Source organism: Triturus cristatus, chromosome 9, assembly GCF_964204655.1.
Source record: "Triturus cristatus chromosome 9, aTriCri1.1, whole genome shotgun sequence".
In the NCBI taxonomy this organism is placed as follows: domain Eukaryota; kingdom Metazoa; phylum Chordata; class Amphibia; order Caudata; family Salamandridae; genus Triturus; species Triturus cristatus.
In genome coordinates this window covers 251,473,933-251,499,652 of record NC_140592.1, presented here as the reverse complement: position 1 = coordinate 251,499,652, position 25,720 = coordinate 251,473,933, and the positions used below count along the sequence as shown (strand labels likewise).

At 44.4% G+C, this 25,720-nt stretch overlaps 1 protein-coding gene across 3 annotated transcripts in view; it reads right to left on the bottom strand.

Moving 5' to 3' along the window:
- The window catches only part of ATG7 (autophagy related 7), a 1,343,349-nt gene that overhangs the window by 1,302,886 nt on the left and 14,743 nt on the right, over positions 1–25,720 (bottom strand). For 2 of the 3 annotated variants that reach the window (XM_085624866.1, XM_085624868.1), the window contains exons 2-5: positions 5,364–5,408; positions 5,073–5,108; positions 3,599–3,794; positions 3,456–3,510 (exon numbers count right to left, since the gene is read on the bottom strand). In XM_085624866.1, coding sequence (XP_085480992.1) covers positions 3,456–3,510; positions 3,599–3,788 — 245 coding nt within the window. In that variant the 5' untranslated portion in view covers positions 3,789–3,794; positions 5,073–5,108; positions 5,364–5,408. The remainder of the gene's footprint in view (positions 1–3,455; positions 3,511–3,598; positions 3,795–5,072; positions 5,109–5,363; positions 5,409–25,720) is intronic. The other variant, XM_085624867.1, reaches the window with a different exon arrangement.

Sequence of the window (25,720 nt, the reverse complement as noted above, 5' to 3'; positions counted from 1 at the left end):
TCATGTGTCATTGATTGAACTGGGGTTTCCGGTTGGCAGGGGTATGCACCTCGTCCAAACAGGTACCACCACTCTAGTAAGGGTAAGCTAGATACACATTCAAAGATAACCTATGCTCACCCACTGGTAGCTTGGCACATAGCAGTCAGGCTTATCTAAAGAGGTAATGTGTAAAGTTTTTGTGCAAAACACACACAGTAACAAAGTAAAAACACCACCAAAATACTCTGCACAGGTCTAAAAATATAGATTTTTTTTTTTTTTTTTTTAATCGGTAAAACAAGACCAAAACGATAAGAATCCAATAAGTAGGACAGGTGTTATGAATTTTTAAAGGTTAAATCAAAATGGGTTATTTGACGTCGCACTGGACTGAGGTAAATCCAAAGTTCAGACAGACTGTGATGGAGGGTAGGCCGGCTGCAGGACTCACGCAGGACCCGCTGAAAAAGTAACTTGGATGGAGCATCGAAGTCGCGATGCGTAGGCTCTAATCCGTGCATACGATGAAGGTTTTGCCCATGAAACCCTTCACGATGCAAGCGCTGCATTGCCGTCAAAGTTCATCGTAGTTGCGCCACGCAGTCAGTCGGAGCACTGTTGTCGATCGGCTCCTGCTTCGGCGTCGAGGGGCAATGTGCAGGTTACGATCTGCGCAAAGTCGTCATTGCGTCAATTTTGATGGTTCTGTACAGCAAAAGCTCACTTTTAAGCACCCAGGACTGGATTGGCACCACTTAGACTCGCAGATGGCAGAGTCCAAGTCCTGTTGCAGAGTTGTAAGACGTCTTTGATGGCCCTGAGACTTCATAATAGGGGGCAAGCCAGAAAACCTTTGGAGTCACTGTGGGTTCAAGTGAGACAGGTCCAGTCCTTGTCCTCAGCAGGGTAGAGATCAGCAGGCAGCAGGGCAGCACAGCAAAGCAGTTCTTCCAGAGCAGCAGTCAAGCAGAGTAGCAATCCTTGTAGCACAGCAGTTATTACTACTGGCAGCGTTCATCACAGGTCCAGTAGTCTACTGTCTTGGTAGGGTCAGAGGAGTAGTGAAAAACGACTTTGGGTGTTTGTCACTACCAGGAGATATAAAACTTAACAGGCCATGTCCTACCTTTTAGTTAGACAGCACCCTGCCCAATGGGCTATTTGGGGCCTACCTTAGAGGCGACTTATGTGTACTAAAAGGGTGTTTAAGGCACAGCAAGTGGTTCTAAATGGCAAGTGGTAGTGGCAGTAAACTGCACACACAGGCACTACAATGGCAGGCCTGAGACAGGTTTAAAAGGCTACAGGTGTGGGTGGCACAATCAGTTCGGAAGGCCCACTAGTAGCATTTAGGTTACAAGCCCTAGGTATATGGTATACCACATTACAAGGGACTTGCAAGTGAACTAAATATGTTGCCATGTTTAGGAGAGAAGCAAGTGCACTTTAGCACTGTTCAGAAGTGGAAAAGTTCTCCGAGTCCTAAAGCCAACAAAAAGGTCAGAAAAATAGGAGGGAGGCAAAATGTTTGGGATGACCCTTCAGAGAGCCATTAATTATCTTCATAGTGCCAGGCCATGCATTTGGTCATTGCTGCACCCCGTACACCATGGACGTCCCCTCATGCCAAGAATTATCTACAATATGCTAATACCATAATTTAGCCACTGATGCCGTCCATATAGATGGGTGACCCAAAGGTAATAATAAATATCACTAGCATTTCAGAGCTAGCATTTTGTCATGATTGCTTGCAGTCGTCCCAATATCATATTGTCATCCCTTATGCCAAGGATTATCACCAGTATGCCAATGCAAGCATTCTGCCACAGATGTCCCATATGTCAAAAATGACCAATGGGAGGCAGTGCCAGCAAACGTAACACACTCAGATATGCACACACTCACTCGTTTTAACATTCAATCAGTCACTTGTACTAATTTTCACTCAATCACATTCCCTCACACTAATTCTCACTCATTCATTTTCACTCAGTCACTGTCACTCACTCTTTCTTACTCGCTCTCATTCACTCCCTATAACTCACTCACTTTCACCTACATATGCTCCAACACACACTCACATATGTACGCTCTTACACACAAACACAGAGTCATCCTGATGCAGACAACACTTAAAACACCTATAAAGTGTAAGTATAACGGATGCTAAGAAGTCGGTCCCACCATAACCATTTCACTGAAATCAAGCTGTACCCAGCTGATGAGCCCATAACTAGGGCAAATGTTGTTTCTGTTCCATTTCAGGTAGGATCTGTCTTGGCAGTTCAATCTGAACTATTCCCATGAGGAACAGGGTCAAGACTGGTTTGTATATGGCTCAGTCCAAAATGAGTTGGCATAGTGAGCAAAAGCACAATGAATAAGATAGCTACCCGGAGCTACTGCCAGTGGTTTCACTTTTTGAAAGCAGCTTCCCAACACCTTTTGTGTGTTTCATTAACTATCTATAAGTGGCATTTTCTGAATTGGGATTAAAAATCTGACTTTACCATTAAGGTAGATTTGAAATTATAATTCCTCAGATACCAAACTTGACTTACCTTCCTGCTCCCATTCACAGATTAGAACTTATTAAATGTGATAAGGTAGGCAAATCTTATCCTATTGGAGGGGTAGGCCGCACAGTAGTAAAAAATAAATGTGTGAGTTTTTCACTACCAAGATATGTAAAACTTAAAAGTACATGTCCAACTTTTGAATTACAATGGATCCTGCCCAATGGGCTGTTTAGGGCTTACCTTGGGGGTGATGTGTATGTATTCAAAAGGGATTTTTAGGCTTGGCAAAGGGGTCATTTTGACTAGTCGAATTGACAGTTTAAAACTGCAGCCAGGCTGCAATGGCAGGCCTAAGACATGTTTTACAGGGCTACTTAAGTTGGTGGCACACCATAAGCAGTGCGCACCCACTAGTAGCATTTAACTTACCCACCCAGAGTATACAGTATACCACTTTTAAAGTGAAGTAAATATGCCAATCAGATGTAAGACAATTTTACCATGTTTTAGGGGGGAAGCACAAGCACTTTAGCACTGGTTAAGTGCATAGAGTCCTATTGGCAACAAAAACGAATTCAGCAAAAATAGGAGGGTTGAAGGCAAAGGTCTGGGGGGGAAGACCATCTTAATGCTGACAGGTGTAACAATCCTGCATGACATTATGCTTAGCCTACTGGTAGTCTGGTAGTCTGGTACTGTGTATTCCTTTTGAATAGCCCATTAATACATCATTCAGAAACTGACTGAAGAAAGCAATGCATCCTGCCATATGACATGAAGTGTCACGTTTAAAAGGCAACACCTCATATTAACAACCATAAATCACATAATTTATTATATATTTTTCCTGCCTTGAAACATCTGCCAACAAATATATGATTTACTAATGGTACATGTAAACTTCGTTTTGCTCAAGAAATAAGTACTGATTTAAAGAATAATAATACTCACATATCAAAGGCACTAAATTCAAGTGTCAACCGACTTGGCAAACCAACAGGATCACCTGTAGAGTAAATGGAAAGTAAGAAAAAAATGCAAATGCTTTAAAAATAAAAATCATTTTTAGTACAGATTCACTGGTGCCTACTCACCATTATAGTAGTATCCTTTTATGCTTTTAGGGGTCTCGTCCAGACGGTATTCATTGATTTTTTTCTGGGTCAATTCATGCCAGAAGCCTGCATCGAGGGCACTAGTAAACGGAGCAAATTGAAGTTTTGGGCTGCCAGATTCAGCAGCAATGCTGTCCATTATGCTGGTAGAAGGGGATGTAATATTCATAAACTGCTGTGAAAATTAAAGACAGAGGTAAAAGTATAATTACCCATGGCTGAAAATAATTTGCCAAGCACGGTTCATGTTTAGAAAATGATACTCAGGTTTTAATATAGCTCCCACAAATAAGCCTATAGCCAGTTTCTAAAGTCCCTCTTTTCTATTATGATTAGGAACCTAGAGAATGAATTAGAGTTGAGACTAAATCACTGCTTTGTGGTACAAGTAGTTAAAGTTTTTACCCCTGGACCAAAGCAAGGTCAAGAACTCCAATGCCTGCTAATAAATACAACTTAATTTATGCATAAAAGGCTCACACCCATGCACCGTAGACTACAATTTGCATAACTCTGTGTATCCTTAGACCTTTACACAACTGTAAAATGGTGTGGATGGAAGGCTACAAACATTGTAGATTAAGAGGAACAACTGTAGCCCTCCATGCATAATTGAGTGTGTTTTCCTCATGGCAGGCAATCCACAAAAGTAAAAAATCTGCTAAAGGACATTATTCTTTGTTTTTCCTACATTTTCCTTATAAAGAAATTAATGTGTACGTATTCCCAGGTTCAGGAACTACTTACATGTTTGTTCATACAATAAACCAGCTGTTATGTAAGTATTGAGAAAAGTTTGCAGGGACAAGTCCCTGAAAGCCTGGAATCTCACCATTCCCAAACCTACCCTTTTGGACAAACATATTTATAGTGCACCATACTGCCTAATTATTTCATTTGCAAACAATATATCCCCAATTTCTGAATTAATGAATACAAATCAGGAAACGTACATACATTTGCTGTTGCTGTTCAGCTGCACCAAAGTATCCAAGCCATTTTTTAGATTAAGGTATAAACATTTTGTACACTTATCTAACAATACTCTCGGGTCCCACACCGATTATGTACCAGATGTCAAAACAAACTGTCAGTATTGTGAAATACAACGTCTGCCCTGAATTTCTAAATGTCTTGAAATGGCAAATAAAATGTTTAAAATTGGTTGTAAGCAAAATACCGTTTTGGCAGATACTGAAAAAAGCACAACTGCTGTGAAAAAATAATGGCAACAAGATCAGACACTTAGTAGGTTGAAAGACAGTCTTGGAGGTTTTCTGTAAATTATATGAACCAAATGCATAAGGAGTAAAAATACTTAAAAACCCATTGGGTACAAAACGTTATAGTCATCAACCAAATGGCAGTGATCATACATAGTGACTTCGATCATGAATCCTAATGTTAAGGTAATGTCAGGAACTGCAGGGAAGTGAGGAAACAGTACACCTACCTGATCTTCCCTGCTGGTCAGCCTCACAAATTTGACCTGTAAAATGAAACAATGAGGAAATGGTCAAAAGTAAAGAAGGAGACACCGCAATCGGCAAGGAAACATAGGTAGGACTCTTTCTCTTACAGTACTAGTGGAGAGAAGGAGCAAGACAAAGTAGCGGAAACAGCGAAGGACAGTAAAGGGCAAGAAACATTGTGAACAAACCCAAAAGAAAATTAAGAAGACAGTCTAGACGACTGATAGAAGAAGAGAAAGATATGGTTTATTGTGTTTCAAATGAACACTTACCTGTGTTTTTCTTTTTCTGTCGAGGGCTACAGGACGGATGAAATCCTGTGAAAGAGAAGAAAAGAAGATGATTCATCAAATCACCTCTAGGGTACAAGAGAAGGAGAAATTATGGGAAAGACTGGAAGGTGAATAATCAAACTATATATTTTCAGTTACAATAAATTCTATTTTGTTGTTATCAATAAAAGGCCTAAATATAATCCTTCAGACCAGGTGTCTAACTTCTTTTGGGAATGTGCTAACACGTCAAATAACAGAAGGTATACATAACGAACCACTGGGTATTTCTTCAAGTATTTCATGGTGCTAGAAAATATGCACCGGTATGATTCATTTGCCTCGGTTTCTAATTTAAACTTAATCTTACAATCTCTCCTCACTAATGATACAGCAGAGGTTTTACCACTCACTAATTTACATTTTACAAAGAAAAATGATTTGTGACACTACATTACATGTAAAATAACAAAACGTGTGTTAAGCTCCACGTTTCTAGAGTGACAAAAAGTAGTTTTGATTTAGATACTGCATCGTAAAAGCATGTAGAATATTAGATTGAGTTTATGTTACATCTTATATTTACTGACTAAATGTGAATTTTAACAATTTAATGACATGCAATATTGGGATTAGATAATGTGATAATAGCGGTAACTAAGAATTCATATGTGGGAATTGAACGTTTGCATATTAGAGATAAATAGTACATTAAAAGGTGTAACGTGTGCACTGTAAATCACAAAAAAAAGTAAGTGCTTAACGAGTTTTAGCTAAAATTGTATTTCGTGAACCTTTCCTTTGATGTGCTTTTGAACATGTGTGCTTAAATAACATATCAGCAAAGCACTCTCCTCACTCGTGTCAAACCAGCTGAGTAAAAGGGAGCACGGACCACGGGATTCTTGTTCAATATCTGCTTGTCTATTCAAAGAACTCAGACAAACCAGACGGCCATTACGCGTTTCATCCCTCCTGGGGGACTGATCACATGACATAAATAACATATGTGCAAAGAAAAAAACCTCATAATTTGTAGATGAGAGACAGTGATGTTTTAAAATAATTAGGAGTACACTATACTTACATGAACTCACTACGATTTTATTGAAATGTGTATTAAATGCATTTGAGAGATTAATACTCACTGCTATGCAACACAAGATTCATATTTTTAGCATAATTTCATAGTGCACAAGTTGTTTTTTATGAAGGCCTCAAATCCTTCTTCTTTTTCTATTATAAACTGAGTAGCGTGAAGCCTATGAGAACTTCCCGTAAAGTTGTCACTTCCGTTCTAAATATCAATTGTTCCTTTGACATTTGTAGCACAGACTGACTGATCTGGAAACAAAAACAGATACATGCCTGAACAGATGCTTGAGAACTAGTAGACAAAAAGATGAGCGCATATCCCGTCTATTTACTGAGTGTCACATTGCTCATATGGACTAAACCTATAAAGATTCTAAGGAAATTACACGTTATGGATTACATAATTCTTCCGGATTTGTATACTTTTTACCTACAACAACATCTCATCCTATTGCAGACGACTGATTGGGACAGAGTGGTCTGACAAACTTGGTGATGTCAAGGAGTGTCACCCTGGAACTAATGAAGTATAATTGCTCAGATTTTGGAACTGATGGAGAGAGACTTCCTTAACTTTCTGGTGGCACAGAGACTCACATTTTAGACTTCCAAGAACAACGCGAACTGTGACGTAATACTGCAATCTGCTGCCGGCTGGTGTGCTAGTCTATTGGAACCTTTTCGGTTGAAAGGGTTCGCATCATACAGCTATGACATCTAACATTACAGCGAAACAGACAGAAACAGGCTCCCTGACTTTATGAGCTGGAGCTGGTCAGTTGTAACAAACTGAACTTTAAGGGTTTGCATGAGGCTCAACTAATTATCTATTGATACTAAATTCATCAGTAAATCAATCTCCCTCGGCTTAGGAAGATCAAAAGATCAATCCCCACATCTTTGGATCTCTCTTTGGATCTCGCAGAGTTTTGTTAATACTTATTAAACTTGGATTATCTTAATTTAGGACTATATTCATTTAAAGTTATCTTTGAAATACTAACATTTTGAGATTTAAACTAAACTCCGCTGATTCCGGCTTATTATTTGTTTGTGGGAAAATGTGTCTAGTGTTCATTACTTGTGGGTTTCCTGAGAGACAGGAGTATGACATTATATGTAGCAATTATCTTATTCGTGGTCCTCATTTGATAATAGCCTATCCTCTGAGTATTCCGGTCCCTTTCAACACAGAACAAGATCCATCGGAGGATCAAGGTTTCACAGGTAGCAGAGGGTAAAATGAGATAAGAATAGGATAGTCAAATGGGTTTGACTCAATAATAAAAGGGGTTCAGCATGCTAAAACTACAACGCTAATCTACAGAGATTCAATGTTATTACTCTAAAACGGATGATGACATTTACTAGATCGTCAAGTAGCTGTTCCAAACAAATTTATAAAGCTTGGGCAATTAAGTAGATTTTCGAAACAGACTTATAAGGCTATCATCCTCGAACTGCTGAGTCCAATGGAAGAGCTGTCAAGTCATTTTTAGCTTATGGGCTACAGGCACTAAGAGAGAGGTCATCATCTCAGTCATTTCCAAACAGGGTAAAAATGTTAGGCCTGTAATTCATAAGCAGATTGCCATACTGTATTTTGAAGCTGACTAAAGTTCAGCTGGAAAACATATTGTCTATCCTATTCATCATAGGCAAGTTGGCCGTATCTTGGGCAATATTTTTTGCATTGTACATAATTCCGGCATTTATATGACACTTCATAAACCCAATGTGATCGCGAAGAGCTCCGATTTGCATCTGGTTCCAGGGTGTCCTCCTGGAGACGAAGGTTTAAAAAGGTGTTGGTTACAGTTGTAGTTACCAATAATATTGAGATATAGACCTCTTAACCAACCTATCTTATTTACTTGTGTAGAAAAATCTCTAAATTTATATAACAAGCCCCCCAGTGTTCCACATAAGTATACTGTCTTCACAACATAAGTGCTTTTTCTTTGTTTTTATTATTTAATCAAAGATAAAACATGATTTTTATAACATTTTCAATTTTGCTTTTTTGTTTTGTGATTTACATAAGTTGACATAAAACATACATGTGCATAATCAAGTAGTGTGAACAACAATTTAATCGTTGCCTAAAACAGAAATACTGCTAAATGGTTGACAGTGCCCCTCACAGAACAACAAAAGAAATTATAAACATAAAAAGTTTAGCTACCTCATCTCACATACCAACATCCATACCACATACTGCATAATACACAAAAGAGATTGTAAAACATATGTTTAACAACTGGAAATGTTTTCTTTTTTAAACTGTTATCTATCAGTGTATTCTGTTGACATTTATCTCAAAATAGCTTTTCCTTTTATTTCATCTGTTTTTAGATTGATCCATATTGGTTTATTTTCCAGCTGTCAAAACATTCGGTCTGGTCTACGCACGTTTCGGTGATAGAGATCACCTTCCTCAGGACCATCAAATAGTAAAAACCATGGAGGGGCTACTTTCGTTCTGAAAAAGCAAGACCACTGTGTGTCAGATATGGGGAACATGAGGGTATTTAATGTATTACTTAAGAAAATTTTTATTCCAGATTACTTCAAAAATGCTGGTTCATGCAAGTCTCAGGCAGACAGAAGAAGGAGAACTATTAGATTGGGAAAATTGAAGATTATATATAGCCCTTCTCCAAAGTGACAGAAAGTGCGATTAGTTGTGGAAATGACCTAGGAGAGAGTTTATAATGTGCCTATGGATTGAAACAAAACATAGAACCCTTCTCCCAGTGCTCAACACAAGATAACACGATTTTGTTTAGAATACCTGTTTCAACACAGATTGTGTATTTGGATCGCTAGGCTAGCGCCTGTGTGTTGACTATATAGTAAGACAAAAGTCCTTAGATCGTGCGCGATGCACGAAGCTGCAAATGCAATGAAAAAGGCTAGTTAGAAAGGCGATTGATTGAGACACGCAGTTATTGCTCAAATAGGAGTAGGTAAAATTTCTTACACTGACTGCTTAAGTATATAGAGTCAGAGATTCGTATGGTGGTTAAAATATATTCTTTTTTTGCTTGTATTGGCTTTTTGCCATAAGACTCTTCGTCATAAGACTCCTCTGGCATAGCAATGTATCTATAAGGTAAAGACACATATAAAAAGATTTTTTAATATGTATCTTAAAATGTGGCGTGGTTTCTGTTGGAAAATCTGATGTCGATCTTACCTCTGAACGATTTAAAAGGCGCCAGACAAGAGGGTGGTCTATTTCAAATTTGAATGCTGCCGGTTCATGTGTAAACTTACACATGGAGTTCAAAGTATTGATTCTGGAAGGCAGATATGATAGTGTAAGACATATTTTAGTATTTCTACCTTATTTACAACAACAAACCTATCAGTTAAATGATATATTTTTGGAGATTTATCTCCAGTGGAGCTATTCGTATGAGTTTGTTAAATACTCGGCTTGCCTAATTCTTTGCCGATTATTGCGTGACGATTCTATTAAAACATCATTTATATTTTATAAGTTGACCAATATTTTTAAGCAAAAAGGAAGGTAATTCCCGAAAACCGGGCGGATTACACAAGGTGACTAACTTTAATGGGTCAAATATTACCTAGAAATGGACGCATTACGACTAGTAACTTCAGATGGTTCTAGCTCTGAACAAGCCTAAAATCTCCTTATACCATAATTATATAAGAGTTAAAGCTGTCAAAGATATGTCTATACTTAAGACCGGGGACCTCGCAGACTTGTTTATCTGTATGTCCTTTAGTGCGTAGTCTCGCGATCATAAGCGCGTGACCAATGTTGTACTGCTAAAAGCCCGGTAGCAAAAGCGACATATTGGAATAGGTATGAATCATACAAAGACGCGGGAAATCCCCTTATTCTGTTTAATTTCTAACATTATAGAAGTATAGTCATTGGAACAGAGGCTTTCTAACTCCACGCGGGATTTTGATGATTAACCATAGAGAAAAGGACAATTACTCGCTATGTCCGCAAAACCGAGTTCGAGTTGAAGTAATTTCAATAGGTGAATATAAAGTTCGGCAAAACAAACGGTGATCTAGGCATTGATATGTCCTTACCTCGCGTGCTTAGGTTCAGCATGTCCCTCTTGTTGCTCGGTGTCGTTCAAATGTTAGCGAGAAACAAGCAGCTTTAAATCTCCGCTGAATATTGCGTGTTCTCACGATATTGTCAGCCTGATTAATGCCGTAGCTCTAGGCAATGGCTTAGTTTGGGTGACATATTGTAGAGGGTCATAGTCACATATAAATGCCAAAAAGTAAATTCTACCGCACTGTGTCCTACATCCGATTGACTAGAGGCATGTATGCATTTAGGTGTTACATCTTTTATGAAGATAAAACGGACAAAACGACATGTTTATAATGAAAAAGAAACAGTAGGTAATTAAGATCGGGCGGTTAGATGCCGAAATTTCAGTTTTTCAAAAATCGGCAAAGGGCATACATACCAGATGTTAGAGATGTTTGTCTCAAGGGAATTTATATATGACCATTTGGCCCACAATGAAATGTTGATGGAAATGACAGATATAATTCTATCTAAAAACTACTTCCTGCATGACAATGGGTGGTTCCAGCAGATACAGGGTACTGCCATGGGCTCCAGGTTTGCGCCCGCCTACGCTGGCCTTTTTATGGGCTGGTATGAGCGGGTGCATGCCTGGGGCAGACACTCTTCTACATGGACAGAATATGTATTGTTTTGGGGCAGGTACATCGACGATGTGATTATCATCTGGAATGGACCTGTCCCTGATCTCATGGAGTACTATAATTACCTCAACGATAACCCGTATAACGTAAAATTTACCTTGAATTGGAACAAGGAGAGGATTGACTTTCTTGATATCCAATTCTTTATCCATGATAATGCAATACAAAGCACAGTCCATCGAAAAAACACTGCTTGTAACAGTGTTCTACACTATGACAGTGCCCATCCCCGACATGTGGTAAATTATATCCCCTTCGGTGAAATGATAAGAATGAGAAGGATCTGCAGTACCCAGGAAACATTTGTTCAAAACATAACAGAAACTAAAAAGAGATTCTTGGAAAGGGGTTATCCCGCCACCCTGATGAACAAAACTGAGAGAAGGGCATTGAATATCAAGCGAGAAAGCACATTGGGAGTAAAAATGCCAAGCAAAAGGAAAGGGGATTGTTCGTCCACTGCCCTGGTAACGGGTTACAATAGAGACAGTAGCAAGATTTATAATATCTTGCGGAAACACTGGAGACTACTTGAAGAAGTTCCGGGCCTCAAGGACGAAATAACCAACCAAAAACCCAAAAGGTTACCTATAGGCGTGGCCAAAACTTGAGAAATATGCTCTGTCCTAGCCTGGTCTTATCCCCTAAAGCCTCCAACTGGATGAGGGATGGCCAAGGTGGGTTTTTTACATGCACCCAGTGTTCTGTCTGTAGAATGGGAAAAAACAGAACCCGTACCTTCCAATTTAATACTGATAGAGTGCATATGATCAAACACATCATTACATGCAAAACCAAGTTTGTGACATACATCCTGGGATGCCCATGTAATAAGATATATGTTGGTAGTACCAAAAGAGAATTAAGGGTCAGGATACAAGAACATCTTAGGGCAGTAAGGAATGGGGATCTGAGATACCCCTTAACATTGCACTGCCAGGAAGAACAACACAAGTCAGATGAGTTATGGTTTTTTGGAATAGATCACATACTGATATCACCGAGGGGTGGAAATAGGGAACAGGATCTAAGAAGGAATGAAGCCAGTTGGATATGTAGACTCCGTTGTGTGGAGATGGGTCATAACAGTGAATCCGAGATGCATTATTTCCTTTGAAAACTATCAGATCATCCTACTGTTTCCCTTTACGGTGGCCACTACCTAAATTTTCTGCATTCAAGCTATATGATAATAGTAATGACATCACCACAAAGTGATTAATGCACTGTGTCCAGTATACTTTATGTGAATGCTTTTGTGGTGAACTTCGTTTTGGCCCCCGAGTCGATTTTCTCTTTGCTATGCCTCTGATGAGTACTCCTTTCCGCATGACATATGACTTAGGCCAAATGTAATTTTTGTGAAGATAGCTCATTAATATGCACCTGTTGAGCCCTCTTCCTTATACAACACATGTTGCTGACCATGCGCCTTTCATTCCATCATCAACCCCCTTTCTTCTTGGTACATATTCACTCATCTAATATGGTGGTTACGTCACTTCCTGTACTGGCGGATACCTGCATATACTTCTCTATTAATGACCCCCATTTTCTGTGGCACTTATTGACTTTTCTAATATGGCGGTTTAGTTGCCTCTGCCAGTTGCAAATACGTGTCCAAATGAATTTTGTTATTATCATTTACACGTTCGTGTCTTTACATCTCTTGGCTTTCAACAACTCAGCATTTACACATATCTTCACGATTACTAATCAATTATTAGCGATATTTTTGGTTAACTTGACCAACTTATGGGCGCTCATCACCTCTCTAAGATGGCGCCCAGTTCTTTACTTACTCATCGTTTGGAACATTCACTGTTATTTGAAACTCCCGATTTTGTGTTGTTTACCTTTTGGGTCTGAAATTTGAATAAATTTACCCATTTTTGGACACTCCTCTAACTAGGATATACAACTACCCCTCACACTTCCTTTCCTCCAAACCGCCACATAGGTTTTCACCTTTCAAAGATGGCGGCGGTCTGTTATATTTTTGTGTTTGATGATATGCCTTGGTTTAGACTTGAAACTCTCAGGCTGTGGGCTTTCGGAACCCTGAATCATCCTGACCGTAATGGAGGTTTATTTCACCTTCCTAAGATGACGATCAACTTTTTCTTCGTTTTCCCCATTTGTCTGACCGCCACGTAGGTTCACCTCACCTTTCCAAGATGGCGGCAATCTTTTGATTCTCTCGCTCTTTTGTATATTGTATGGTTATCTGATACTCCCTTAATTTCTGTGTACTTTTACTTGTTCATTTCGATGGAAATCACGGATGCATGGGAATAGGAAAACCCCTCATTGTTACAATCCTTTATATCGCTACACAGTTTTCCCTCGCCGTTCAAATATGGCGGCCGGTATATCAATCTCTTTCCCTTCCTGTTATGTTTGGGTTGAGATTTGAAACTCCCGCGCTTTGGGATTACAATCAGGTGTTCACCCTCTCACCTGTTAAAGATGCTATATAAACAGGAACCTTTACTCATGGGTCCTGTTGCTACCAGACAGGGTCGGTGCCTTCCTTCACTCGAAACTGGATACGGAATCGGGTAAGTTTGATCTCGCCTCACTTCTCTGAAACTGGTTTTGTATGCAGTTTGAAGTTATCCTTGGCAAGTAACATGGGGCGTTTTATACTCTCGCTGCACAGCCTCCTGCTCTTATTTAGATGTTGATCTCAATTGGCTTCATACTTAGATAGTTATAGGTCACCTCACCCTCTTCTGATTACAACATTAGCTTTTCTATTTTATTTAGCTTGACGATGGCATGTTGAGTTGGGCATTATATATTTCCCCATACGTTTGTGGTTTCCTCCTTTACATGTGGTTAGGCACATGATTACTGGAACTGTTACGCTCCATTCTATGCTGGAATACTTCTAACGTATGTCTTCTCTCATAGGTATCTCAGAACAGGATATATTCGTCCTTATCATTGGATGAGTTATCGTATAGGCCCATCATCACATTAATATACAATACTGATGTCACTTGATATTGAACCTTTCTACATCGAATCACATGCTTTGAAGAAAAAAAGTGAGTAGGATATTATTATGACCCATATAACCTCGCGGTTTTATGTACTGAACCCTTCATCATCATAGCGCCTCTCATGTGATCCTCTCTTTCTCTCAGGGACTTGGATTACCAGTCTGGGATACACTACAAATTAAAGTAGTGAAGGTTCTGAAGAAAGTAAAAGAGAACTTAAAGACGATGACATTCATCCCACTGTTTTTGGTGGGTGCATACTCATTTTTTCCCTCTGTAGTCATTATTTCCTTTCCTTGTTTCCTTCGGTTTTAGGTAGGACCATAATTGGGGTTTGACTACATTGCCCCCATCACTTAACATACTCTTTTAACCTGTGGGTTCTTTACAATCAAATCCGCTTCATGCATCTTACATTAAGATCTGTGTGAAGTGGTTGCCTTTTCTTTTCTGTTGTCCCCTTTTTTGTCTGTTTTTAATAAAATAATCCTTATAGGCCTCTAAAAATGTGACATACTGAAAGGAGTGTTCATTTTTTTTCTAAATACACTCATCTGCAATTCCAACTATTTAATATGTCACAAATATGATGTTGTTTATATTAATTTCCACTGTATGAACTATGGATTCCCCTGACGACATTATATACAGACTTGTAAGTGTTAATTTGATTGAAGCAAACATATTGGTGTTCATGTCTTTTTGTATTGGACATGCGTTTACAATGTTTTTAATGTTCTTATTTGTGTTGAAACTTTTGCTCGTGTTTAGTCCTTATGTGTGTCATTTATATTGCCTCTTTTGTACAAATTTGTTGCAGCCCTGAAGAAGTCCAAAGGTGGACGAAACGCGTCGGCTGCTTTGGCTGTTTTTGGAAGTTTTTAAAGATTGCATGATAAACTGCACAATAAAGAAGAAGTTTTTTGAAAAAGAACAACTTTAATGATTTGGACTTATTTAAATTATACAAGCTGAGTGGTGCATTTGGTGCTGTTTTCTTACATCTACAGTAGAATGCCCAGCAGCAGACAGAATATGCAGGAGTACAGACCTTAGTTAGAACTACCAGGCCAGCCATTCCTCATTTACAGTTCACAATGAGTGACAGGCTGCACTGTGAATGGAACATTGCAAAAAAAATCCGGTTTCCAGAAGAACCGTCTTTATGACACCAACAAAACAGAAATAAAGTTTTAGCGCGGCTGGCAAACCTAAAGCATCTAGTCATGCAAGACTACACTTTCACTCTAAGGGAAGATTTGGCACTGTGAGTAGTACATATGACAATTATCAAAAAACTTTACTCTATAAAATTATACATGCTCTGTAAACAGAGAGTGACAGTGAATTGGAGTTTATGGGGACCACAAGTCTTGTGTGTAAAGGACGCCCATTGCCAGATTCCTCATTTTTTTGTTAAGTACTACTATTCATTACCCACCATCAGTTCAAAAACATCCACAAGCAACATTGTGGCATAAAGATTGTACATTTATTTTATTTGCATAAGTTAATTAAAACCTTTGCATTACAATATAATAATATTTTAAAAGGGACCATTGTTCGTGAAAGTTAAAAGTTCAGATAAGGTTCAATTGTGTTGTGCCATCATATGGCTCGGGCAGTTTTCGCTTGTTTCACTGCAACAAGCCCTATGGGGGAGAGTCACCCATCAGCCTCTTTAGTTTTCCTGATCTTGATTCCTGACCGTTCTCCTCGTGGGTACTAGTTCTCTTATAAAGTGCTTGTGCTTTGCAACTTTATGGGAAATTATAACAGATTTTTGTTTGTTAATGGTGCAAATGTTATGTGCCGACATGTGCCCCAGGGGCTTATTCTCATATTTTATTTTGACAGTTGCTCTGCTTCCCGCCCGATGGAGGATGACATACAAGTGGGATGATGCTCAGTGGGCAGCATAAAAACATCTGAAAAAAATATTTTAAAGCGTAATGTGTGCGTTTGCTTTGTGAGTTTAAAGTTATTTTACCATGTACTTTATAAGACTGAGAAGTTGTTGCTCTCTTAAAAGAAAAAAAAACACTTGCCAAAATATCTTATTTAGTTAACATAACGAACATTTGACAGTTGTGAAGTTTATTTAACATGTTTTAACCAAGTCAGGTTTGTTAGATTTTCACATAATCAAAGACAAATCAAGAAGCAAGCATCACTGCAAACTTCAAACCCATTAGACAGTACAGAATACTAAAGCAAAACGTACATAACAAATAGAAATATTATCCGATTTCTCGCCTCAACAACAACAGAGTCGATCTGCATATATTACCATGGATATACCTAGCAAGAAAAGAGTCTGCATAAACATGCATGAATGTTCTACATATGTAGCACAGATGAACTAGCATAATCTGTTATGAGATTACGAGTTGTCTGTTTTAGTTAGGTTGTCAAATAAGTGCAGAGGTTCATGGACCGTTGACCTGGCTCTTCGGCAGAGCCACAGCACCCAGATACCCCTGAGGGTGACAATGTTGCACGTTGCAAATGCCGATTGATTGATAGGTAGGACAGCAGTAGGCCCCCTTACGCTTTCAAATCTAAGTACTGTTCTCCCATCCCTTGAAAGTCTCGCCATTGAAATTAAGGTCCATAAACTTTGGTGTGGTTTGTAGGTGGGTGGCCGGTCTTTCTGTTTCCAGTATCCTATCGGGGTAACTTTTCTAGCCCGCAGACAGTTCCCCATGAGGATACAGTCAGCTCTGCTTTGGTGTTCTTGGACACAGGAAGCAAAGGCCTAACTTAACGACGACTGTACCAGCATGTTTAGGGTATGCCAATATTGTTTTCATGGCTGCCAAACATTCTGTTCTGAAGGGCTGTACATGGGAAAATCCTATTAGACATGTCTAAAATCATCCATTAGGTCATAGCTCCCATAAAGGGTGTGCTTATGGGTTGAACGATGTTGAGATCGCATCCTGGCGGCCATCGCGACCAGGAAGGACGCACTACACCAAGACATAGCGCAGGTGGCAATGGGGCTGGGACTCCTGCGGGCTGATCATGGCAAGCTAACGGACAGGGTCAAGATTGCAGAGACCACTCTGAAGGACCTCGTCCCGGCGCAACAATCTGTCGAGGGCCGGCTAACGGAGGCGCTGGATCGTATACATGCCCTGGAAAGGAGGGCCGAGGACGCTGAAAACCGCAGCAGGCGCAACAACGTGCGCCTGGTAGGCCTGCCGGAAAAAAAAGAGGGCTCCGACATGGTGGGCTACTTGGATGGTTGGCTGCGAACGGTCGTGGCCCCGGAGGGCCTTTCGCCCTTCTTCAGGTTGGAACGCGCGCACCGGGTGCCTGCCAGGCCCCCCGACCAGGCCAACCGCCTCGGCCCGTGATCATCAAACTCCTGCACTACAAAGATAGGGACTGGTTGTTGCAGAGGGCCAGAGAGGCGGGTCCCTTCCAGGTGGAAAATAGCAAGGTCACGCTATTCCCGGACTACACGTTTGAGACCCAAAAGCTGCGCGCTTCCTTTCTCTCCCTCAAAAAGGAACTCCGCTCTGCGGGCCTCCAGTATTCGCTACTCTTCCCGGCTAGGCTCAGAGTGGTGGCAGATGGCAACACAATGTTCTTCCTCACGGCGGCGGAGGCATGGACCTGGTGGGACACCTACAGGGCGGACGCGGCCGGGACCAGGGCCGGAGGGACTGCGGGCCAGCTACAGCAGCGACCGGCGAGGAAATCACAGCGGATCCGTGGGCGCAGGCGGGGGTCCAGGAGACCGACGGACTCCCAGACGGAGGACGGCAGAAGGGCTGCATTGCAGGCGGTGATGGACTTATCGGGCGCAGCATTGGCTCCGTCGGAACGGGCCTCCGGCTCGGAAGACCAGGGTACAGACTCGGAGTCGGGACACTCAGATTCTAGCAGCACGAAAGGCCCGGTGGTCACGCCGCAGACCTCGGAGGAAATAATCGAGGGCTGAGCGTTAAACAAGAGACTCCTGATATGCACCGGCGGCCGGGGCTCGCCATTACAGACACTGGAGCAGAATACAGTAAGATTGGACTTTCGTGAGCTTCATGTGTATTGTGGGGCGGGGGGGGACGAGTCGTTGGCTGGGATCTGGCGACTAGTCAACGCCCTACAGGGCCCATAAGGCCTCCGTAGTGTAGACTGCGGACTAGTTGGTTTGTGAGAGCGCGGTTGCTCGAGCACCGTTTGGATGGGAACGGCTTTTGCGAAGTTAGGTACTGTTCTGGCGGGGGGAGGGGCCCGGAGTAGTAGGGGGGGCTCTAGGCGAAGTGCAGGGCGGAGGGGTAGGGGTTGTGTTGCGGGGGGGGGGGCATAGTGCCACCATATGCGCCTGGGGACGGATTGCCTGTGTTCAATGCCGTACAATGTGGGACAATGGCTAATGCGGGGTCGATAAAATGTGTGACTTGGAATGTGAGGGGGCTCCACTCCATGGCAAGACGGCACAAGGTGCATGCTTATTTGGTTCGCAGGGGAGTGCAGATAGCGTTTCTGCAGGAAACTCACCTCACGAAGAAGGAGGGCATAGCCTTGCAGCGTAGGTGGAGGGGCCAAATGTTCTACACCACGTACTCTGCCTTTGCTAGAGGAGTACTAATTTGGATACGGGCGGGCACTCCTTTTCAGGTAACCAGACACATAGCGGACCCGGAGGGACGGTACGTAGCGGTGGAGGGCAAACTCAGGGGCAAGCATATTGCTCTAGGTAGCATCTATGCGCCTAATGTGGACCAGGCGACCTACTTTACACGACTCTCTGGCGCGCTGGCTGGCTACCTCGCGGACCCAGTGCTCTTGGGGGGGGGGGGGGGGGGGGGGGACTTCAATTCCATAGCAGACGTTACACTTGATAGGTCACACCCGCCGCTGCCCGCGTCCCCGGTGCATCGGCTGGCGAAAACTAGATCGGATTGGCAGGACAAATGGGATCTGACTGACGCTTGGCGCGCTCAGCATCCAGAGGAGCGGGACTATTCGTTCTACTCCGGCCTCCATGACCTTCATGTCCGATTGGACGCCTTTCTGTGCTCTCCATTAGTCCTCCATGCGGCGGCCAAGACGAAATATCTGGCGCGCACCATTTCCGACCATAACCCCCTGATACTAACGCTAGGCTGGATGAACCCAGTATCACCGATCCCGACGTGGCGACTGAGGCCGGACACGTTAGATGACCCACCGTTCCGGGAGTCGCTCGCTGAACGGATTGGGCACTACTTTGTCGAGAATGACGGCACCGCGACCTCTAGGGCGGCGGAATGGGATGCCTTTAAGATCGTGGTGAGGGGCCATTGCATAGGGAAATACGCGGGGATACGAAAGACCCTGCTGGACGACTTAGACAGGGCCGAACGCGCGCTGAGAGAGGCCGAAGTGGCGCGCCCCAACCGACCCGAGCTACAGGACAGGGTCTGCGAGGCGCGGGAGGCGGTTGCGGTGGAGGTGGAGCGTCTTCGCAGCTTCGACTACAGAACATACCTGACTAAATCACACGCCGAGGGGGATAAGGCGGGGACACTGCTGGCCTGGTTAGCGAACCCTACCAGAAACAGTCATCCCATCTTAGCGCTACGGGGCGGGGAGGGTCATATAGGCACCACGCAACCGGCCATTTTGGACGGCTTTCAGTCCTACTACGTGCGTCTGTACGAAAGTGCATTACTGGCACAGAGTGACGAAGTAGAGGCCTACCTTGATGAGCTGCAACTGCCACGGCTGGAACAGGAGCACGCAGATGCCCTGGGAGGCCCCATAGAACTAGCGGAAATCAAGGGAGCCGTGAAGCAGATGGCCCGCAACAAAACCCCGGGTCTAGATGGCCTGCCCATAGAATTTTACGGCCGCTACTAGGAGCGACTGGCTCCCCGGCTCTAAATTGTCTATAATGAGGCCAGGGACAGAGGACGGCTCCCGCGCTCCATGCGTGAGGCCATAATGATTCCTTTACTAAAGCCACGCAGAGAAAGCGCTGACCCTGCGTCCTACCGACCCCTATCAATGCTAACTACAGATTACAAGATCCTCAGCACCATACTGGCGACCAGGCTGATGCGCCATATGCAAGAATTGATCCACAAGGATCAGTCAGGGTTCATACCCACCCGCAACACCACCCACAACATTCGGCGGTTGATCAGGCTTGTAAATGATCCACCACCCGAGGCGCGGACGCCCCTAGTGTTGTCGGTTGATATTGAAAAGGCGTTCGATAGTCTGGAGTGGGAATACCTGTTCGAGGTGATGCGGAGATTCGGCCTGGGCGACAACTACATACACTGGACAAAAGTGCTATACTCCTCGGCGACGGCACGTGTGTTTAAGTGGGCACGCTGGTGTCCCAGCAGTTCGAGGTGTGTCGCGGCACCAGGCAGGGTTGTGCATTATCCCCCCTGCTGTTTGCATTGGCGATAGAGCCTCTAGCGGCCATGGCTAGAATGGGCAACCACTACGGCGGGCTGGATGTTAGAGGGCACCGTCATATCATATCGCTATACGCGGACGACCTCCTCCTCTTTCTGGAAAACTCCGACGACGCGGTGGTGGGCGCGGAGCGGCTCCTGGAGCGCTTCAGGACGGTGTCTGGCCTTAGGGTTAACTGGAATAAGACCTATCTGTTCCCCCTGCGGCGGGAGGAGGTGCAGCCCCCCGCCTGCCACTTGATTAGATGGGAGTCCCGCTGTTTGGACTACCTGGGGGTGCACGTATATCATGACGCCTCGGCCTTACTGGAGGGCAACATAGGGCGCTGTATCCGCGCCCTACAAGGGAGCATGTCTTTCTGGGCCACCCTGCCACTATCGGTAACAGGCCGCATATCTCTGCTGAAGATGATCGCCTTACCCCGACTCTTGTATTTCTTCAGGACACTCCCAGTGTGGGTGCCTGGAGCTATCTTTAAGCACCTTAAGTCGTTGATAACATCCTTCCTGTGGGGACCGGGCAGACGCAGGGTAGCGCTAGCGACGTTGACCCGTCCAAAAGACGATGGGGGCCTGGCGGTCCCGAACTTCGAGTTCTATTATTTAGCTGCACAACTGCAGTCCTTCACGCAGGAAGTAGCGAGAGTATACCGCGGCCCGGAGAGGGACGCTGGCACTCCTCGCCATGTGTTGGCTTACATCACCCTCCAACAGAGGTTGGCACTTGGGGACCTGACTCAGGAGGAGCGTACGTTCCGCCTATGCTGGAACAGCTCGCAGAGACAAGCAGGAGTCAGACACCCATATGCGCTCGAAATCCCACTGGGCATGGTGACAGCACTCCCTCATGGGGGCGATTGGTCGAGGCTGCAGTTGTGGGAGGAGGCGGGTCTGCAGATGTTGGGGGACCTGTATGATGACGGCGTCCTGTCCCCGTTCCAGACTCTGCAAGATCACTACGACCTCCCACGAGGAGATTACCTCTTGCATGCAGCGGTAGTGAGAGCCATACAGGCACATTGGGGTGAGGGTCTAATTGAGCCCGCAATGACGCAGGCGTGCCAATACACGATGATGTTGGCTGGCACCTTCAAGGCAGTGACGTGTCTTTACTCACGGATGGTAAAGGAGACCCTTCAGCCCCTGACTGCGCTAAAAACCAAGTGGGAGCTGGACCTGCAGGTGGACATCCCTGACACCACGTGGGCGCAGTTAGTGCGTAGAGCCAGAAAAAGCACGAGAGAATGCGCGATTTCAATTGATTCATTTCTATGTGCTCCACAGAGCATACCTTACCCCAGACAAGGTCAGGAAATACTTTAGAGCTGCGGAAGCTGCGTGCCCTAGATGTAACCGGGTGGGAGCAGACCTGCTCCACATGCTGAGGGCCTGCCCAAACCTGCAGGAATACTGGGAGGAGGTCGGCGGTACGTTGAATGATGTAGCAGATAGAGACTTACACTACGACGCGGCCGTTTGTATACTCCACTGGTTCCCGCACACGCCCAAGAATAAAATATCCAGCAAGTTTATAGACATGGGACTTATCCTAGCCAAGAGGGAGGTGACAAAGGGGTGGAAGTCGAGGGTGGGTCCTACACACCGGAGATGGCTGAATGAATTCCTCAAATGGGCGGCTAGCGAGAGCACACTCCGATACCAGCTGGCTCACCGCAAACCGGACGACCGGGCTCAGGCGGCGGCAATGGAATGGGAACTTTTGGTACAGGCATTGCGGGATAGCCTAGCCAGGGGGGAGGAAGATGCGAACTCTGATGACACAGTTGACGGAGTGGCGACATCAGCTCCCCTGCCACTCACACACGATTAGGGATCTATGGATCTTTCCTGCTACCCACCACGCATGCTAACTACTCCTGACTAGGCGCAATAGGGGGGGGGGGGCACTAGGGAGGGGAGGACTGGGGGTGGGATTGCAAGTTTAAGGTTTCATGGAAGTAGGCTGTAAGTTTTGTGCGTACCTGGGGAGCAAGGGTACACCGTTCAAAAGCGGGCAGCGGGCCTCCCCACCAGAAATTCGATCTTGTCAGTATTGTATCAATGTGCCTTACAACTAAGTGTTGCCGCCCGGCCTCCGGGATGTGGGCAGTACGGCTGTGTCTGTTGCACGATTCAATGGCTACGGGGGAGGCGGGAAACCCGCATCACTGACATGCGCCCCGATTGTTGTACACTATACTTGGTCCTGCAATAAAAATGGTTTGACAAAAAAAAAATGGGTTGAACGATGTTGAGTACTATAACGGAGCAATGGTACTAGCCAAAATCAAAGTATAACATGCCTTCCTTCCAAGAGTTAGAATTACATTTTAAATCCTGACAGAGCTGCGACCATTGGGCTGCTTCAACCTCTCCCCACACCTACAACTACATTTCTGTCTGTAGGTGTAATGTAGTGGGGGAAGATGCATCTAGTTATATTTTATATATGGCTAATGTTACATCCTTGGATCTGCTACCTGTTGTCACAAATATCTTGAAGGGAGTTATATTCCTAGTGGCAGCGCCTTAACAACAAGACTCAAAACCCAATGCCATTGGGTATAACAAGAGTGTCCCTCCCGGTGAACGCTCAAAAAGCGCCGACAGATGTCAAAGGATAGGATTTCCCCATAATGATGGATATTGTTCTGTTATGTTATTTAATTTTATACCGTGCACAGATACTCAGAGGAGTGTCTCCGCGCGAGCCCAAAGAGAGAAAGAGTAAATACAGGGGAGTGGGGGTGAGTTAGTCAAAAAGGTGGGTCTTCAGATTTTTCTTGAATAGGCAGAAGTCCTGAATACTGCGGAGAGCCAGAGGAAGTGAGTTCCAGGCCGTAGCCGCTCTGACAGCAAGTTAGCTGCCCCCTCCACTCTTGAAAGCCGGATGCGATGGATATGGGCCAAGAACTGAGAAGAAGATCGAAGGTGTCTGGCAGGGGTGTAAAATAAAAACCTCTTCCGGAGGTAGAAAGGGCCAAGGGCATGCAGAGCGTGATGGACCAGAGTCAATGCTTCAAACTTGACTCGATTGGCCACCGGCAGCCAGTGGAGAAGACGCAGATGCTACCGAACACTGCTTCTCATCAAGATGTTAAACACAAGTCGTGCCGCAGCATTTTGAACAGTCTGCAGTTTCCGAAGAAGGTAGCCCGGCAAGCCGGTATATAGTCGAGTCGAGAAAGTCTCAGGGCCCGAATCACTGTTTCCTTAGCTGCTCTGGTGAGAAGCGGGAGAAATTTCCTAAGGCCTTTGAGTAGCCCAAAGCTGGTCCCCACCAACTTCTTAATCTGGGTAGAAAAGGATAGATTTTTCGCAAACCAGACTCCCAGGTTTTTTGCGGGTTGTCCCGATGTGCCCGGCATGGAAAACTCAGCTGGCCATGGAGATTCTCGAAATTGGGAAGGGGGGGGGGGGGGAGGTCCCATAAAGGACGATTTCCGACTTCTCATTGCATTTAAGCTGTGATGAGGAAAGCCATTGAAAAACTACTGCTAACCAGTTTTTGGCCAGGGACGTGGAGCACTCAGATTTTCCCCAGGTAAACAGCAGCTGGGTATCATCTGCATATGCTATCATTTTTTGGCCCCCAGCTCTTTAGCCAAATAAATCAGAGGGGTAACATAAAGATTAACAAGCATTGGCATAGCCAATAGGTCTCGCTTTTGGGATCTTATAAGTGTTTAGCCATGCAACAGTTGATGTTGTTGCACCAAGGATATTGTGCTGATAACTAAATACTTATAAGGTCCCAAAAGCGAGACCTATTGGCTATGCCAATGCTTGTTACAACTGCCTGTGCTGAGCAGCGGCAGGACCCGGCCCACTTAAAGCTCTACATTTTACTGTTCGAAGCCGGGAATCCTCACCCTCACTCTGAAAGTTAATGGCCTCGTCATGCCCGGGCTGGCGGGAGATCTCTCCTGTTAGGCCCCTAAACCCCGGGCTGTCTGACGCAGCCCCATTTCCTGCCATAATGACCTCCCGACAGAAAGTACCTTTTAGGAAATTGGTTTACCATTTTGTTCAGTGCTGTTCCGGTTTCTTAATTCGGGTCTGTCCCAGTGTTTCTTCCTCTATCCATGTAAGTCTTCCTCGGCATCAGGCACCGTCTGTCCCGACGCCCTCGCTGCCTTAAGTAGTGGTTCTGGCGCAGAGTGTCCCCGGGTCCTTGACCGCTGTGGAGCGCACCTGCCACCAGCTACAATGTGTAATCTAAGCCTGCAGACGGTTTACAACCACCCTCTTGTCCCACGCTGACACAGAGGACACTGCTCGACAAGTACAAATATGCCCGATTATTTCCGACCTTCCTCCTGTTAACCGATAACCCCGCTCGAAGCCTAATCCATCTCTTTGTGTCTTTACTAAGTGAAGCGGGAACGTCATCGCCCTGTTTAATGACCTGTTGTCTTCTAGAACGAAACATTTGCCCCCCGCTTCCAAAGCGAAGCCTCTGGAAACGGCAGCACTCCCGTCTTCAGGGATCCATTTGATGAAATAAAAGGCTGCCCAAACAGTGACGGGGGGGGGAGGGAGGGGGCGGATTTGGTCATATTGTGTGCTCTTGAGCAATCACTATTTGACTCACTCCTCTGTTGCCTTTGGAGGCTATATTCACTTTTATATATGTTCACTCTGTAGTGTCGCGGTCTAGTTGACGCGCACTACGTCAGGGGGCAGGAATGCGCGTAGCGGCCAGATCGGACGCTACTGCGCATGCGCGTGAGTCAGCGCGGCGCGAGAGCAGCGAACGGAGCGTGTAGCCCGGCGCTCTCTCGGTAAAGTGAATTTATAGTCGAATAAAGGCTTCCTCAACCTTACAACCAGTCTCCTGTGTATCCTTGGGTAGCTCCAACGAGATCCCAGCGACCCGAAGAAGAGGGGAAAGGACAGAAGCGCCAGGTAGCCCGAGGAAACAAGCGGACGTCAAGATGAGTGCGCAGGCATCAGCTTTAACGGCGCCGGTTCCGTTCCTCCCAAGGCCAGGAGAACCCCAAATGAAATGGGAAGACTGGAGGGAGTACTTCAAGAATTACCTAGAAGCGCTGGAAGATGAGAACGAGGAGGCGTTCTCCAGCGCCAGAAGGAAGAG